The sequence below is a fragment of the Onychomys torridus genome, chromosome 14 (genome assembly GCF_903995425.1).
Source record: "Onychomys torridus chromosome 14, mOncTor1.1, whole genome shotgun sequence".
In the NCBI taxonomy this organism is placed as follows: Eukaryota; Metazoa; Chordata; class Mammalia; order Rodentia; family Cricetidae; genus Onychomys; species Onychomys torridus.
Window position 1 is genome coordinate 51,954,986 of NC_050456.1, and position 17,977 is coordinate 51,972,962.

Consider the following 17,977-nt stretch of genomic DNA (forward strand, 5'->3'; position numbering starts at 1 on the left):
ATACAGGTTCCACAAGTTCCCCAGCTGTCAGTTCGGAGTCCATGAGCTCTTTTGATATGCCAGCCTGTGTTGACTACCCAAAGGAGGCCTTACCCCCTATGAGGAGTGAAGGGGGGGATAGGGGAAAGGTTGTGGGGGGAGACAGTGATTGATATGTAAAATGAAAAAAAAAAATGAATTAAAAAAAAAAAAAACACAGGAAAATAATTAAGTGGAACAGAAAAGGACTGAGTGATTCCCTCTTGCTCCAGCCAGATTCAAAGGGTGGAAGTTCAAGTCCCCTGAGCAGAAGGTTCTCTCCACAGCATCCCAAAGGTGGACCCATGGCTACAACCCAGCCTTCCCTATAATGGAAAGAAAACTCATACATTCACAGGGCAGTGTGTCAGCCGACACCTGTGCTACCCTGTCTTTCTTTTGACTCCAGTTTTACCTCCCAGAACTTAGGCCAGTCTGCTCACCTTCTCTCCCAACAGTCACCAGAAATCACCTCCTTCCACATCCCCACTCATGCTGAGGGAACCAGAGAGGAATGAAAACACAAGAAGGAGGTAGGTCTGCTTGGAGCCAGAGGACAGGATCAGAGACCACAGATGAAGAACCTAAATGCTGTTGGCCATCCGTCACCTGTCTACAGCCCCACCCAAGCCAGACAAATGGGAAGGTACACTTGAGACTCTTTCAGGGCCATCAGTCCCATTTAAAGAGCTCCTCCACACCTCACCCCCATCGGATGTCACCAAAATGGGTCGTTAATGGCCTTCACAGTTACAGGAAGATAGTGCCATGCATTGGGAATTCCTCACCAAGACTGGGTGTTGAGTAGCTCTTGAACTATTAAATCTGAACTAGAATATCAGAGACATGCCAAGGCAGTTATATTTGGGGAAATGCCTGCATAAGAAACTTTGCACCGATAACTCTTTCTCACATCACAGGGGCTCTGTCCAAGCCCCTGGTTGAAAACATCCATATGAACCATCCTTACAGGGATGGAGAGAAGAGCACAAGGCCCCAGGTAGAGCATGAGGAGAGGGAGCATGTTTCCTAAGCACATCAGGGGTGTGACCCTGGAGCTCTGCCCACCCTCTCAGCTTAGCTAAAACTCTGCCCCTTTTTCAAGGTCATGAAGCATTCCTGACCCATCCCTAAATGATGAGAGTCTGGGCACTGGCACTGCACTCCAGGATTTAGTCCACATCACTGGGGACATCCCTCCTGCTTGCCCTCTCTAAGATTTTATCCTGGTGTCCCTTGTGTCAAGACTGCCCTGGCTTTGTCAACATGGAAATGTGGCCTGCCTCTTCTGGCCCAAGGGTTCCCAAGCTTCATCCCCACCACTCTTAAAGCAGGCACAGCAACAGATGCTGACACTTACCACCCTTTCCCCTTGGGGCAGAAACTCCACAGGCGTTTAAAAGCTGAATCAGGAGGCTAAGGGTGACTTTGAAACCAGCTCAAAATCATACAGATCCTAATGGAGCCTAGCTCATAGCAGAGGCACTAAGGCTATCCTTGCCACCCTACCCAAATCTCAAGGGGTCTCCCATTGTTTGCCCAGAAATAGCAGCATTAAAGCTGAGAGTTCTGCTCTCTGGGAAAACAGCTCCCCACACCAAGACCACAAGGAAAAGAGCCCCAGTCCCTCTTCCCAGGGCCACCAAGCCACTCCCTGTCACATCACATCATCAGCATCACCAACTCCAATCATTCAGAGAGAACATGCCTCCCAGTGACATAAAAGCATTGTAACAAGGCATAAGAAATATGTGAAGAAGCAGAAAATCTCCAGGACCCACTTATGTACATTCATCAAAAGAACTTGTTTTATGAGTATTAAGATTATGCCAAGAGTAGTAGCCAGTGCATACTTATAATCTCAACACTCAGGAGGCAGGATCTCTGTGAGTTCAAAGCCAGGCCAACCTAGACTAACATAGTGAGTTTCAGGCCAGCCAAGACTATATAGTAAGATCCCATCTTATTTAAAAAAAAAAAAAAAAAAAAAAAAAAAAAAAAAAAGGAAGGGAGGGAGGGAAGGAGGGAAAAGAAAAAAGAAAAGAAAAGAAAGATTACAATGTAACCTTAAAAATACAGGTCTGACCACTATCTGGTATAAGAATCACCTCAACCATGTCCCTGACAAGGGTACCCCAACCCCAGCCTTTGTACCAATACCTCTAGTTCTCATTCTGACATGAATCTGTCTGCTACACTGTTGAAATATTCTGTTCTTAGAAGTGTATCTACCACTCTGCTCCACTGCAAAGGACACAGGGTGTATGACATCATAAAGAAGTTACTATCACTAGCGAAACTCTGCAAGTATCCCCCCTTTGACCTATCAATCCCATTCCCAGGAATCCCTAAATGTAAAAATGTATATTCACTCTAGCACAGCAAATGTCCTCCTACAGGGACCCCTGCTTAAATAAACAACAAATGCACTAATTCTAGCTCAGGGAGGGAGAGACTGGATGATGATGATGAGTTCAAGACCAGCCTCAACTACAGAATAAATGAAACCCCTATCTTGAAAGCAGAGAGTAGGGGGCACTAGGGATATGGTTCAGTTAGTGGAGTGCTTGCCTGGTATACCTGAAACCCTGGATTCAGTTCTGTATAAAACCAGGCATGGTAGAGTATGCCTATAATACTAGTCTTTGGGAAATAGAGGCAAGAGGATCCGAATGTAAGATTATCCTTGGCCACATAATGAGTTCAAGGCCAGCCTGTGTTACATGAGTCTGTCATGAAATGAGGAAGGGAGGGGGAGGACAGCGGTGGTGGCACACGCCTTTAATCCCAGCACTGGGAGGCAGAGGCAGGCGGATCTCTGAGTATAAGGCCAGCCTGGTCTACAGAGTGAGTTCCAGGACAGCCAGGGCTACACAGAGAAACCCTGTCTCTGGGGGTTGGGGGGTTGGGGGGAGAAGGGTAGAAGGGAAGAAAAGAGAGAGAAAGGAAGAAAGAGAGAGTTAATGCTACCAAAAGCTATTTTTGGAGAAAATTTGAATGAAAAGCCTCTAGTCAGAAGTTAAAAAGGAAAATAAAATTACCAGTATAAGTATGAAAGGCTGCACTACTATAAATTCTACATATACTAAAAACTAATAAAGCAATATTCTGAGCAACTTTTTCTATTCATTTGTTTCCAGACATTGTGCATGTGCATGCAAGAGTGCGTGTGCACATGTGTGCCATGGAGCATGTGTGGAGGTCAGAGAACAACTTGCAGGAGTTAGTTCTCTCCTTTCACCATGTGGATTTCAGGAAAACTTGGGTTGTTTGGCTCAGCAACACACACACACACACACACACACACACACACACACACACACACACACAAAGCGCGCCATAATTTGCTGAGTCATCTTACAGGGTCCTATGAGCAATGATGCACAACTAATTTAAACAGCTTATACAAATAGACAAACTACCAAAGCTTACCCAAGATGAAACTGACAACCTGAATAGCCCTATGTCTGCTTATGAGATTAAGTTTATAGTTAAACATTTCTAAGAAATCACCAGGTCCAAATGGGTTCACTGGTGAATGCTACAAAACATTAAAGGAAAACAATACCAATTCTATAGATAAAGTCCTCCAAAATTTGAAAAGGAAAAGCACCCTTCCCAGCTCACTACATGAAACATCCTTCGATACTCAAACCAAATACAGCATTACAAAATAGCTATCAACCAATATCTCATCAAATATAAACAGAACATGTAAATAAAACCTTGATGACTTGGAGCTAGTAATATAGAACAGGAAATACATCATGACAAAGTAATGCTTATCCCAGGAGAGTACAGTATTAGTGAAATGTTCAAAACCTCTCAACATAACTCACCATATTAACAAGCCACAAAAAAAAAAAAAAAAAAAACAAAAAACCTCTCAGGGGCTGCTCCTCAATCTGACAAAAAGTTTTTGTGAAAATGTCTACAATCTCTGATAGAGATTTAAATTTTTACATTTAAACAGTAATAAGTGGGAAGATATGCTTGGAAAACTGCAGGGCACTTCCCCAGATGTAGCTGCAGATTTATAGAAATTAAAGACAGTAAAATCCATACAGGGATACAAAAAACCTAGGATAGTAAGAATAACTTTGAAAAAATATATCACCTGACTTTTTTTTGGTGGTGGGGGGAGGGGGGTTCGGGACAGGGTTTCTCTGTGTAGGTTTTGGAGCCTATCCTGGAACTCACTCTGTAGACCAGGCTGGCCTCGAACTCACAGAGATCCACCTGCCTCTGGAGTGATGAATTTAAAGGCGTGCACCACCACCGCCCGGCTCTGACTTTTTTAAGACAAAAATCTTACTATGTAGCCCAGGCTGGCCTGGACCTTGATATTCAGACTTGGATATCAAACTCATAGTGATTCACCTGCCTCCACCTCTAAGTACTGGGATTATAAAGTGTGCACCACCACAGCCGGCTTAACATCACCTGATTTCAAGGTATATTATGAAATTACAATAATCCAGACCTTGTGATAAAAGTCAAAACAGACACAGAGCAATGGAGCAGAACGAGAGTCCAGAGGGAGACCCACAGATGTGTGACCATCTAATCTTTAATAAAAACACAAAGAAAACTCAAGAAAGGCTAATCTTTTCAACAAATTATACTGAAGAAAACATCTGCAGAAATAAACTAGTTCATACTTTGCACTCCATACAACTTATAGAACCAAAATAAAATCTAAAATTATAAATCCTAGGAAAAGCCTGTGCCTTCTATTAGGCAGTAGATCTATTGCCAAAAGCAAAATTCATAAAAGAACAAACTGATAAATTGGATTTCACAAAGATTCAACCCTCCTGCTTGTTAAAAGAGACTGTTAAAGCAGCAAAAATATAAATCAGAGATTGAGAGAAAATATTTGCAGTGTGTGTGTGTGAAAGAGAGAGAGAGAGAGAGAGAGAGAGAGAGAGAGAGAGAGAGAGAGAGAGAGAGAGAGAGAAAGGTGCCTAGACTATGTAAGTACCCAAATCCAACCATCTTCAAATGGGCAAAAATGTTGAATGCCTTTACAGTGAGCAGGTGGGTAGACTGACCGTGTGATACTGGGATATATATAATAAGACATACACTATCTTTAGTCCTCCTTTTCTGGATTCCCTAAGTATCTTTTTGTACACTAATAAGATCACCACTGATTGGAGGTTTCTATCCAGCCTCAGATTGGGAATGTTGCCAGGGATACCAAACATACAATTATCAGGCTGGAGCTTCCCGTCTCCTCCAGACCTTCAGCCTCTGGCTTCTGCCATTCAACCTCTGATCTCCTAAGGCACTGGGAGTTGAGCTGATCACTAACAATCGACGTCACAGTCAGCCATGCCCACTAATGAAGGGCCACAGACACCCACAGGGAGGAAGTTCTGAGCACTCTGGCTGGTTGAGCACACAGTGTCACAACTGGGAGTTGACCAAGTCCCTCCTCACCCCTTGTCCTGGTACCTCTTTCACATAGCTCATTTTTTAACAACTGTTTTCCTTTTTATTTTTTACTTATTTCTTGAGAATGTTTTTATGATATTCTTTCCTCCCCCCCGCCGCAACTCTTCCCAGATCTTCCCTCAGCTTCTCTACCCACTGAACTTCATTTCTTTCTCTCTCTCTCTCTCTCTCTTTCTCTCTCTCTCTCTAAAAAAAAAAAAAAAAAAAAGGAAAAAGAAATAAACCACTAAAAAACATGGAGTCTGATTTGTGTTGGCCATCTTCTGAGTACAGGACCTGCCCTGGAGTGTGGCTTATATACCCAGTGTCACTCCATTAAAGACAACAGCTTTTCTTTCTCCCAGCAGCTATCACCTTCAAATAACTTCTTGGCTGTGGGTGGGACTTTGTGCCCACCTCCCCTCCTTCACTTTGGGTTTTTTGTCTGACTTAAAATGTGCGGGTTTTGTGCATGCTATCACAGTCTCTGTGCATCGTATGTGCGTCCTCCCTGTTATGGCTAGAAAATGCTGTTTCTTTACAATTATCTACCACCCTTGGTTCTTACAGCCTCTCTCCCATCTCTTCCATATAGACCCCCTAGCCTTGAGAGGAGGGCTGTATTAAACACACCCCATTCAGGACTGAGTGCTCCAAGGTCTCTCTCACTCTCGGAACATTGTCTAGTTGTGGGTCTATGTTAATTATCACCTACTTGCAAGAAGCAGCTTCTTCCGATGAGGGTTGAGCAATGCACTGATCTGGGCCCCACCAAGTTCTGCAGCTGTGAGATCCTTGGCATTAGAGAATTACAAATGGATAGAGATGAACAGAGAAGAAGGGCTGAGGAGGACCTGTGTGGTGATGAGTCCCGAGGGAATGGAGATGGCTGAGGTGGATCCTTTGAAATGAGCTGCTGGTCCCGATAGGTAAACTGTTTCTCTGAGCTCTGTGAACCACTCAAGCAAATGCCCAAATCTGAACGGCACCACGGGGCTCCTAATGTGTATCCAGAGGTCAGAAACACAGCTGGCAGCTGGACTTGCAATTGGCACATGAAAGGGGCAGTCTTGGAAGACTGGACCGCTAACCTGAAGAATCTGATGATTCTCTAGATAGAGGATGTCAGAGGCTAATTAAACTGTGGATACCGGGGCCATTTGTGGAGAATGAAACAATGGCTAGGATGAGAACAACACATCTGTTCACAGAGGGGTGAATGTCCATACAAAAAGAACAGTTAGTTTTCAGTGGCAAGTAAGTGCATATAAGGATGATCAGTAATACTATTCATTAGGGGAACACAAATTAAAACTATAATAAATTTTACTATACATCCACTAGAATGGCCAAATTTCTTCTTGACTGACAATGTATAGTATTAGCAGAGACACTAAGCCTCAGAGCCCTCACTCACGGCAGGGAGCAATGATCTCTACTTCACTTTGGAAGACTGCCTGACAATTTCTTTAAAAAGTTAAGCACTCACCTTCTTTGTGAGCTAGATGTTCTGTGACTGAACTGTCTGTCCCAGGAGAATTACAACATGTGTCCATGCAAAGACTCAAACACAGATGTTCATAAAGGCCCTCCTTAATAACAGCCAGAAACTAGAAAGTTGTTCAAGACTTTATCCACAGGTGAATGGGTAAACAGTGTGACAGCCATACGTCAGAACACTACCTGGCATAGAACGAGGCTATTGATGCATGCTAGCATGTGCCTGAATCTAAAATAACCATACTAAGGGAAAGAAGGTAGACATAACCACCTCTAAAAAGGAGTGCATAGCAGTTGATTCCAGTATATAAAGAAATCAGTGGTCTGCCCCCAAGAAAAAGAGAGGAAAGGTCAAAAGAAGAAATGGGTCAAAGAGTTTAGAAACTTTGTTGGGTCAAGGATATGTTCATTATCTGGATTGTGCAAATGGTTTTACACACACACACATCAAATCGCAACTAATTACACACAAAAATGCATGCATAGACTATCATGTGTAACTGTATGGGTTGAGTGTCATTTACCCCAAATGCTTGGAAGTAGAAGTATTTCAGAACCCAGAGTTGTTGTTTTTTTTTACATCTTGAAGTATTTATATCAACTTTACCTATATCAAGCAAGCATCCTTAATCACAAAATTTACAATCCAAAAGTGCTCCAAAAACTGAAACTCAAAATCTTGAATTTTCAGGGCTGTAGAACACTAGTCCTTCCTACAGGTGGACCTGGGTTTGATCCCCAGCATCTCACATGTATGTACACACACACACACACACACACACACACACACACACACACAGTATCAGAGGAACCTACAAAATATCAATAACATCTGGAGTCTCATAATAAAACAGCCAAAATGTCCAAGATCCAATCAACTTCATAAGAAAAAGGCTAAATGATGTTAATGTTAGAATTACCTGACAAGAATTTTAAAGCAGCCATCATAAAAATGTTTTATCAATTATGAACATGCACAACAGATGAAAAAAAAAAAAAAAGTCTCAGAAAAGGTAGATGGCACCACAAGGTGAACTCAGTGATACCTTTGCAGGTTCCTTGTCTGTAATGTTTTTTCAAGCCTTAGATTTTTAACCTTATACTTCCTTTAAGTATATATTATAACTTCCAATTTTTTGTGTTTTTAATGGGATTCCCATGGCGTGTGTGCAAATCTGTCTCTTCATGTTTATGTGTTTCTTGTGATTTTCCTATTCCAGATTGTTTGTTTTTGTTTTATCTTACCTTATTTTTCTAACTAGAGACAGACAAGGGTGTGGATTCAGACAGAAGATGTAGGAAAGGATCTCAGAGGGAGGGGAAACTAAAATGAAAATGTATCCTATAAAAAAAACTATTTTCAATAAAGAAAAATAGAAAAAGAAAAAATTACACAGAAAATCCAAGGAACCAAGTAGAAAACTGAGATGAAAAATAGTAATCAAAGAACCAAAAAAATTCTCCATAGAGGAAGCTCATCAGCAGAAGGCAAAGGAGAAAATAAACAAACAAACAAACAAACAAAAAGCAGTAAAAGATAAAATTGTAGAAATTGCCCAACTAAGGAACCGAAAAACAAAAATAAATAGTCTAGGGGGGGCTGGAGAGGTGGCTCAGCGGTTAAGAGCACTGACTGTTCTTCTAGAGGACCTGGATTTGATGCCCAGTACCCACATGGCAGCTCACCACTGTCCTAGGGGACCCAATGCCCTCTCCTGGCATCTGCAGGCACGGCACACATGTGATGCTTACATTTGTACAGGCAGAACACTCGTACATAATAAAGGAATAAAATTTTAAACCAAAAAACAGAGCCCAGGAAGCAGATATGCAACATGTGTGTTGTTAGAATCTCAAAGGGAAAGTGAATGGAGCTGAAATAATAGCCAACCATTTCTCAAATTTGGAGAGAAAACAAAAACAAAAAATCTACAAGTCCAGGAAGCCAAGTAAGCTTCAAATAGAATAAGGCTGAACAAATCTATTACAAGATGTCAAAATTAAACTTTTGAAAACTAAAAGCAAAGAAAAAAATTTAACAGCAGTGGGAAAAAAATGATACCTCTCATATAAGGGAAAACCCATGTGGCTGACGGCATATTTCTCATCACAAGCCTTCTGAAGAAGTTGCAAATTTTTCAAATGCTATTCCTAAAGGACTATCTATTTGTAATTTTATAGCCTTAAAAAAGTATTCTTTGGGAACGAAGGAAAAATCAACATGTTCTCTGAGGAAGGAAACCTGTAAGTAAATGTAATAAGCATTCTCTGAGTGCTCTAAATTGTGTGTAATGATCTGATGTGCTCCTCAATAGACAGGAAATGTTTAAGAGAACTGTTTTATTAGTACCACCATCTAACCAACTGAGCTAACCAGTCAGTAGGACATGTGGTGATATTTTATCTGTGTACCTCAATAAGTTTATCTGAAGATCAGAGGAAAAAAGCCAGCCGCTGTATTAAACATAGAAGTCAGGCAATGGGAGCACACACCTTTAATCCTAGCATTTGGGAGGCAGAGATCTGTCTGGATCTCTATGAGTTCAAGGCCACACTGGGAACAGAGCCAGGCATGGTGGCACATGCCTTTAATTCCAACACAAGTTAGCCATAAAAGTCTGGAGGTCTGTACAGACAGGCAAGAAGTCACAGAGCTGGGCAGGAAGAGGAAGTGATGTAGCTGGGTGAAGAGAGGAAATGAGTTGGCCGAACAGAAAGTTACACAGACGTGGGTCTACAGGAAGTGGTTCTCTTCAGAGACTGAGGCATCTGTAAGGTGAGGTCGGCTGTGGCTTTTCCGATTCCTCTGATCTCTCAGGTTTTCACTCCAATGTCTGGCTCCAGATTTTTTATTAGTAAGACCGTTTAGCAATTCGTGTTACAAGGACAGCTGTTTTATCAACGGAGACGTGAGAGGCTTTGATGAGAGGAAAGGTTAGGTGTGGTTATAAAGGGGTTCTGTCTTGATTGTGGTGTTGGTTACATGTGGTAAAATGGCAAGATCTTCAGGGAACCTTGTGGAAGAGGAGGCAGAGGGTAGGAGCCAGAGGGGATGGAGGACAAGAAGAAAATAAGACCCTCTAAACGAACATGAGCAAAGCCCACATGAACCGTCCGAGACTGAAGCCGCACAGGTCCGCATAGGTCTGCACCAGGTCCTCTGCGCTTAGACTGACTTCCAGTGTAGTGTTTGTATGGGATTCCCGAGTGTCAATGTGACAGCTTTTGTTTTATAGAATATAGTATTTTGTTACATTTTTTAATGAATGAATGAATGAACGAATGAATGAATGAATGAAAACCTAGACACTGGTAAAAGTTAACAACTAAATTGTCATTTATACCTGCCGGGAGAAGGAAAATCAGTTTTCTCCAGTTGACCAACATGTAATGGACTCCACAGTTTTTGTGTGTGTGTGCTTTTATTTGGCTATAATTTGGTGGGTTTTTTTGTTTTGTTTTGTTTTTAATTTCCTATTGGATAGTGTTTTATTTTGTTTTCTTTCTTTTGGGAATTTGTTGGTGTGTTGGGTTTTACCTGTTTTCTGAGAAAGAACTTGAAGTTGGGTGTGTAGGGAACAGGAAATGATCTGGAAGGACTTGGAGGAAGGGAACAGATTTGAATTTTAAAATTGTTTTAAATATAAAAAAAATAATGGCAAGAGCTCTGCACATGCACTTCACCAACATCAACTTCTGGTGTGATGTTCTGGCATGATCTTAGGGGAAAGTGAGTGAAAATCAGAAAGGCATTCTCTGTGCTGTGTCTGCAGCTCCCAGGAGGTAGACGCTGACTCAAAACAAGAAGCTAATTGTAAGAAAGGAGATTCTAGGGAACCTCTGCACAGAGCAATCCCTAGTAAGTAAAAGCGAAATGAAACCTATAAATCCAACCATGGAGAAGACTTAGAGTCACAACCAAACAGAAGCCTGTTTGAAATGACTTCAAGGCAGGGTGGTTGGACACTACAGCCTCAGGAAGACCAGCCCTACAAAAGGAAAAAAATCTTAAACCCTGTCCAGTAATCTTCCTATGAATAGTCTTGCTGTTACTGTGATACTGATGTGTCTATTGTGAGCACTGTACAGGATAAAGCAAGTGTGTCAGTATCATTAAATCCTGGTTTGGGGGTATATGTGCATATATGTTGTATGCATGCATGCATTTGTGAACACGTGTGTGTGCATGTATGTGATATACGTGTACATGCATGCACTCACAGGGAGTGTGTGTGTGTGTGTGTGTATGTGTGTGTGTGTGTTGAATGTCTGAAAAGAGAGAAATAGAATAAAGTTAGTTAAGTACAAACTATTTAAAACTGAATTAGCTAGGAAATTGTATAATTCCACAGCATATCTCACTTAAAAACATGTTTCGTAGCTATGCTGACTGAAAACTCCGAGGAACAATGATAAACCTGGGAGCTGTGAACAACATAGATGGTTGCTTCTAAACATCTACAAAAACAAGAAGCCAGGACTCCTAGGAGAAGCAGCACGTCTAGGTCTAAGGCAAGAAGTGTGCCAGGTGAGCCCACACCGATGTGTCCTGATACTGGAATGGCAAGGAAGCCACCAGACAGAACTGGGGCTGTTTCCAAAGCCCGACTGGCTGAAGGGAGGACCACATTACCATCCATCAGAATGACAGCTGCCATGGATTAAAGTGCATCCGATGTGTTTAAGTCCAAGTTCATGATCGCACTTAAAGTAACTTTATTGATCAGCTTTGGACAATACCAAGGAACCAACTCATTATTCTGAAAACTGGTAAATACAGGGGAAATACCATCTATCTCCTGTCAGCTGCACCTCATAATAACCCAAGTTTTAATGAGGAGATGTTTTCCTGTACAGAAGCTGTAGAGCTAACAGATGAAAAACAAAGATGGCCTCCAATCAAATGCCACATTTTTCTTTTTTGCAACTCTTAATGGAATAAGAATCTAGATGATTATCATCAAGAGCTGCTAACATGAATAAAGGGAAGATAACCAGATTGTATGTGCCTCCTGACGAAAGCACAAACTACCACTTAGGAATTGCTCTTGCCAAAGAGAGAGAGGAGAGAGAGAGAAGAGAGCCTGAATAAGTCTCTAGACCTAATTATCAATTCACAGGAATAACACCATGGGGATGCAATCAGCAAATCCAGCTCTGGAAACCCTACAGTGCAAACAACCCAGTTTCTTCAACAAATAACATACAAGAGAGAGAGTGTGTGTATCCAAGAAAAGCCTGCAGATTTCTAAGAGGAATCCTATTTGGAGCCTGGTTTACACTAGATGTAGCAGGCAAGATAAATGCCGGAGAGGTGAACGCCGACTGTTTGATTTGATCGTGATTGTGGAATGAGTTGGTCTTTTCCTTTAGCTTTTCAGGCAGAATCTTGTCATGTAGCCCAGGCTGGCCTCAAACTCACAATCCTCTTGTCTCAGCTTCCTAAATATTGTGATTACAGTTGTATCCCACTGTAACCAACTGGCTTGACATTTTAAGTCCACAGTACTTATGCATGAAATGCTGTGTTGTCCCAGATCTACTTCAAAGTCATCCAGAGTTGGGGAGAAAGATGACAGCTAAGAATGAATGAAATGATTGGCCGTAAGTGACTGTTGTAGAGCTGGGCCATAAGGATTTCCATTTTCTCTGCCATTATCCAAATTTTACATGAATACGAAACTTTTTCAAAACAAAAGTTTGTTTAATATACTCATACAGAGCCAGGTGTGGTAGCATATGCCTTTAATCCCAGCACCTGAGAGGGAGAGGCAGGAGGACCATGAGGAGGTCAGGATCATAGCATGTTTAGCTTGGCTCCATAGCAAGTTTGAGATCAGTCTAGGCTATGTGAGACCCTACCAAATGTAGGGAAAAGAAGAAATCAACACAGAGGCTACGGAGATGACTCTGTCGGTAATGTGCTTACCACGAAAGCATAGAATCTGAGTTCAATCCTCAGAACCCATGTAAATGCCCACATTCTTAATCCCAGTGCTGGGGAGGAAAAGATAGGCAGATCCCTGGGGCTCGCTGGCTGGCCAGCCGAGCTGAATCAGCAAGCTCCTGGTAAAAGAGAGAGATCCTGGCTCAAAAAGCAAGGTGAAGAGCAGCTAATTAAGAAAGATACTTGCATGCACACATGTACACACACACACACCATGCACACACACATGGAAACAGGTATATACACATATATACATACATATACAATTAAATTTTAAAATAAAAAAAATATGACCACAGAAAACTGCATTTCTAGAGCTAGCTATCTTCCTAATCTATACCAGGGTTTTTATTCTATCCTGAGAAGCCTAGATTAAAATCTTAGCCATGACAGCACTAATATCCAGTATTTTAGAGTATATACATATTGAGTTATTTGTAGATATTGTCATTCAATCCCGATAAAGTCTGTGGAGTAAATACTGAGATTCTCCACACTTCACAGACGACAAGCCTCAGGGACAGAGTTCAGATGACAAAACTAAGCCTTATTCCCACAACTAAGTACATTTGCAGATTTTAGCCAACACCCAAGGGTGAAAACTGAAGACTGCTTTCACTGGACTTCTTTGCGATAAATACCTCCCATCATCCTTGTCTGGTCCCTTGGGGAATCTGTACTATCTGACCCCCACCCTACCCAGCTGTGTGGACTCCCAGACACAGTAGTACTTTTTCCTCCAGACTGGAGCCTCTGTGCTTGCTGGTCCCAGCAGTGGCATGGCTCACCTGGGCCACGGTGCCTCTTCTCCATCCAGATGTAGCAGTTGTTCTGGGCTACCCCAGTCTGCGAGTCCAGGAAGGGCAGACGCACGCTCCGCTCTGCACACAGCCGTGAGTTGTAGCTCCGGCAGTGCTCAATGGCTTCCTTGTAGAACTGGTCCCCAAGCCTACAGGAGGCAAAAGAGCCAAGGAGTGAGCCCAGGGAAAGTAGACACAATCAGAGGGAAGAAGTCCCCCAGCCTCTCTCCAGGAAGCAGCTGCATTTATGGTAACCAAGCCAAGGAGCACCAAGAGCCCCATTTGTCCTCAAATCTCTACCAGATCCCACTTCCTATCCCAATCTACCAAGTCACTTAGAAGCTCCTTTAAAATAGGCCCCAAAGAACAAACCATCAGTAAAGGTGACCAGCCCTGTCCTGGGGAGCTGAGATGCGGCCAGCCCCAGGAGGTGGTCTGTAGCAATGTTCTGCATAGGACTTAGACAGCATCCAGCTGCCAGAGCCCCCTCTTTGAGCAGCCCTGCAATTTTGCTCTCAAAAGTTGCCAAAACACACCCAGATTCCTGTAACAACAGAGAAGCATTTAGAATAAACTAAGACTACAAGGCCAGATCAGACATCCTGCCGAGGTTCGGCCATTCGTTGTAAGAAGCATGTAAGGAAGGACACGTGGGTCTTCTAAACCCACAGTTAAAAAAAAAAGAACTTTCTCTGATCAAAACAAGAGAAGTATTTAAAATAATGTCTGACACTCCCCCACCTTGGGAAGTGCTGAGGGATGCTACAGAGGGGGAGTTGTGTAATCACCAAAGGGAGCCCACTGGACTCCAGTGCACAGTCCCACACCCCTGGTCACACAGCCCTGCCTAAACATAGTAGAATACAAAAACAAAACAAAAAGACATGGGCACTTGTATGGAAGAGGGGAGGTTGATGCAGGTGGGTGAGCTCTAAGAGAGGTAGGGGTAGTCATCAGAATGCATTATGTGTATAAAATTTCCAAAGAATAAATTTAATTAATAAAAATGAAAATGGTGAGGCTGGAGAGCAGGCTCAGCTGTTAAGAGCACTCACTGTTCTTCCAGGGGACCTGAGTTTGGTCCCTAGCATCCAAGTCAGGCAGCTCACAACCACCTATAACATTAAGGGGATTTAATGTCCTTTTCTGACCTCCACATATAGACACATGTGTGTAGCATTTATACACACAGACACACACACAGAGACAAATATTTTTTTAATTAAGACAAGATTAATAATAATAATAATACTTGAGCTCAAAGCAATTCAATGCCCAGAGTTGAAGATACAAATAGAAGACCATCCTGGTTTACTGAGTGGTGACCCAATTTAAACAGAGTCAATTTTATGTCCCTGAATCAAGTATTTCATATAATTTGGATCTTTTGAGGCCAGCATATTGCACTTAGCATACAGCAGTCTAGATTCATTCATGCTATCATATATGTCAGAGTGTCCTTCTGTGTCGGATTGTATTATATTCCATACTTTGTTTCTCAGTTCATCAGTCAATGGATACCTGGATTGCCTTCATGCCCTAGTCACTATGAATATAAAATAACTATACTCTCTACAGAAAACATGTCACAATACTCTGTGGACATAGGAGTATAAACATCAAGTTCTACTTTCAATCCTTTTGAGTTCAGGCCCAAGAGCGGATTTGATGGAGCATATGGAAATTCTACCTTTCTTCTCTTTCTTCTTTCTTTCTTTCTTCCTTTTTTTAAGAACTACCATACTGATTTTCACAGTGGCTCAGCCATTTAACAATCCCACCAGCAATGCACAGGGTTCTAATCACAGCATATTGCACCACTGCTTGCTAGACAGCAAGGTTTTAAGCAGACTTTTCTGTTCTTTCTCTTTAAATCAATGGGTCAGAGTCTACTAAAGATTTTTAACTTTATTCTGTTTATTTATTATTATTATTATTATTACGTGAATATGGGGGCAGGGCACTGTGTGAAGATCAGAAGACAACGCTGCAGAAACAGTTCTCTCCTTCCATCGAGGACGGAACTGAGGTCCTAAGGCTTGCTCACCAAGCACCTTTGGCCACTGGGTCATCTCACCGGCCTCCTACCAAAGGATGGAAAGCAAACATCTTACAGTTGGAGAATACAGTCATGGAAGATTCAACTGTAATTTAATTGTTGTCAAGCCTCTGAGAAACAAACAATGCCCCACCCTGCTCTTCCACCCACCCCCTCTCTTCACCTCTGAAGATGCTCATATTCACACAGAAGGGCTAGCACACACAGAAGCTATCCATCCCAGCAGTAACAAAACCAAACTACCATCAAAGCCTAATAACCACACAGCTGGAAAAGAACTGGGGAGGGAAAGCTGAAAGCCCATTAAAATGCTATGAAATGGAACGGCACGCAATCTGAGGTAATCAAAGATACTAACAAGGGCTATGAGATTGATCAAAAATGAAGAACATTTTCAACCAAGTATCTGCCTGTGTCACACCAGCCTGAACGGTTCCCCCTGCTAAGGCCATGTGTCTCAGAGGAGTGGAACCATTTACGGGCAGTTGAACCCATGCAAGATGACACTGCCTGCCCAGAGTCTCCAGCAGCAAACACCCTCTGTCCTTTGTTTTAGACAGGATCTTATTATATAGCCCATGGTCCTGCCTCAGCCTCCCAAGAGCCAAGATGAGAGGTGAGCACCACCATCGATCCAGACTCATTTCATGATCTTTTTAAAAAGATGTTAACTAGTTCAACCTAGAAATTCTGGTTTTAAGGGGGAAAAATTTAAGAGATAAACATAAAATTGAGATTAAAAAAAAAAAGAAGAAGAAGGGATGGGGGTATGTGGTAAGATTCATCTACTAGAGGAAACAGAATTTCTTTCTTCTGGAAGCCAGTATATAAGAAATCCATAATAAGATTTTAAGGCAAATTTCCCTGCTATGTTCCTCACTTTGGACAGTTTTGGCCCACATAAGAGGAACAAGAAAGTGAATTTACTAAGAGTGAACAGTGAAGCTGTCCAGCGTCTGCGTCTCACACCGAATGGAGGAGCCAAACACAGCTGTGACACAGTGAAAACGGAGTTGATCTCCAGACACGCTGTGTCAGTACTAACAGACATGCTGGGGGAAATGTGTATTTTCAAAAGTGTAAACTTTGTGTGGATGAAACTTCTTATAGCTATCAGATACTGTGTGGTACCAGGGTTCTCACCTTCTGCCTTTAGAGGGGTTCCAGGAATCGAACTCGGGTCCTTGGGCTTAGCAAAGGCCTCTAACCTGCTGTGCTAAAGATTGGAGCCTCTAGACCATCATCTATCCCCAGGGAAATCACTTTTGAACAGACAGGGTGCCAGCAGGGTTTTGAAAACAAAAGTTAAATACCATTTTTGAAGATAAGGGGGGAGAAAAAGATTTCAACCTCCTGGATAAATTTAAGTGGCACCTCTCCGAAAGTTAATTAGCCAAAATCTTCACAGAGCTTTCTTCACACTCTAAAAGAAAATCGATGACCAAGTCTCCCAAACCCATGGAAAGCAATTTAAACAGAAAAGAAGACAAACATCCTCTCCAATATGGCATTTAAAAATAAATAAATAAAGTCCCACGAGGAGAGGATCCCACGGGTGACATTTGCATTAAAGCCACAGGGGGCAAAAGGAGCAAGGACAGGCTGGCAGCATATGCCTCATTTTGTGGAGTGGTGACCAGTGTGCCCCAGGCTGGAGCAGGCATGGACCAACCTCAGCCATTACCTGTCTGGTAGCAGACCATGGGGGCTAGATTACCAGGGCATGATTGATGTCCTGAGCTGGCACCAGGCAGGTTAGAGTGATGTTCTCATCAAGAACTGACCCCAGGCCACTAAAGGCTGCAATCAGAAACAGAAAAGCAAAAAGAAGTCACTGGGCTCTGAAAAGCCTTCCAGTGTTCCAGGAATACCAGCCACCTGGTTCCAGGGGCCTTTGTAAGGAAGGGAGGGGGGGAAGGTCCCTTTATGGTCCCAACTTGACAGAGGGGTCCAGTCTAGCTCTGAGAACTGGATGTTCCTCTCAAGAGATTTCCAAGGATCTTTCTTGAGCATGTCTGTGGGGAGATGAATTCCAGGGCCTGAAGGGCCCTCTGCTCCTCTTCCAACTTCCTATTCTAGAGAATGTGCTCAATGCCTCAACTTCCTGTCTACCACCTTGAGATGATGCTCAGTGCCAGCCTTCCAATCTTGTCCTTACTGTCCCACGGGTTCCGTGCTCATAACTAAGGACATGTGTCATGCCATACTTCACAT

The 17,977-nt window shown here is 42.5% G+C and overlaps 1 protein-coding gene across 2 annotated transcripts in view; it reads right to left on the reverse strand.

The window, feature by feature from the left end:
• Window positions 1-17,977, reverse strand: part of Dpf3 (double PHD fingers 3) — a 314,556-nt gene that overhangs the window by 171,391 nt on the left and 125,188 nt on the right. For both annotated transcript variants that reach the window (XM_036205812.1, XM_036205813.1), the window contains exon 2: window positions 13,693-13,853. In XM_036205812.1, the coding sequence (XP_036061705.1) occupies window positions 13,693-13,853 (161 nt within the window). The remainder of the gene's footprint in view (window positions 1-13,692; window positions 13,854-17,977) is intronic.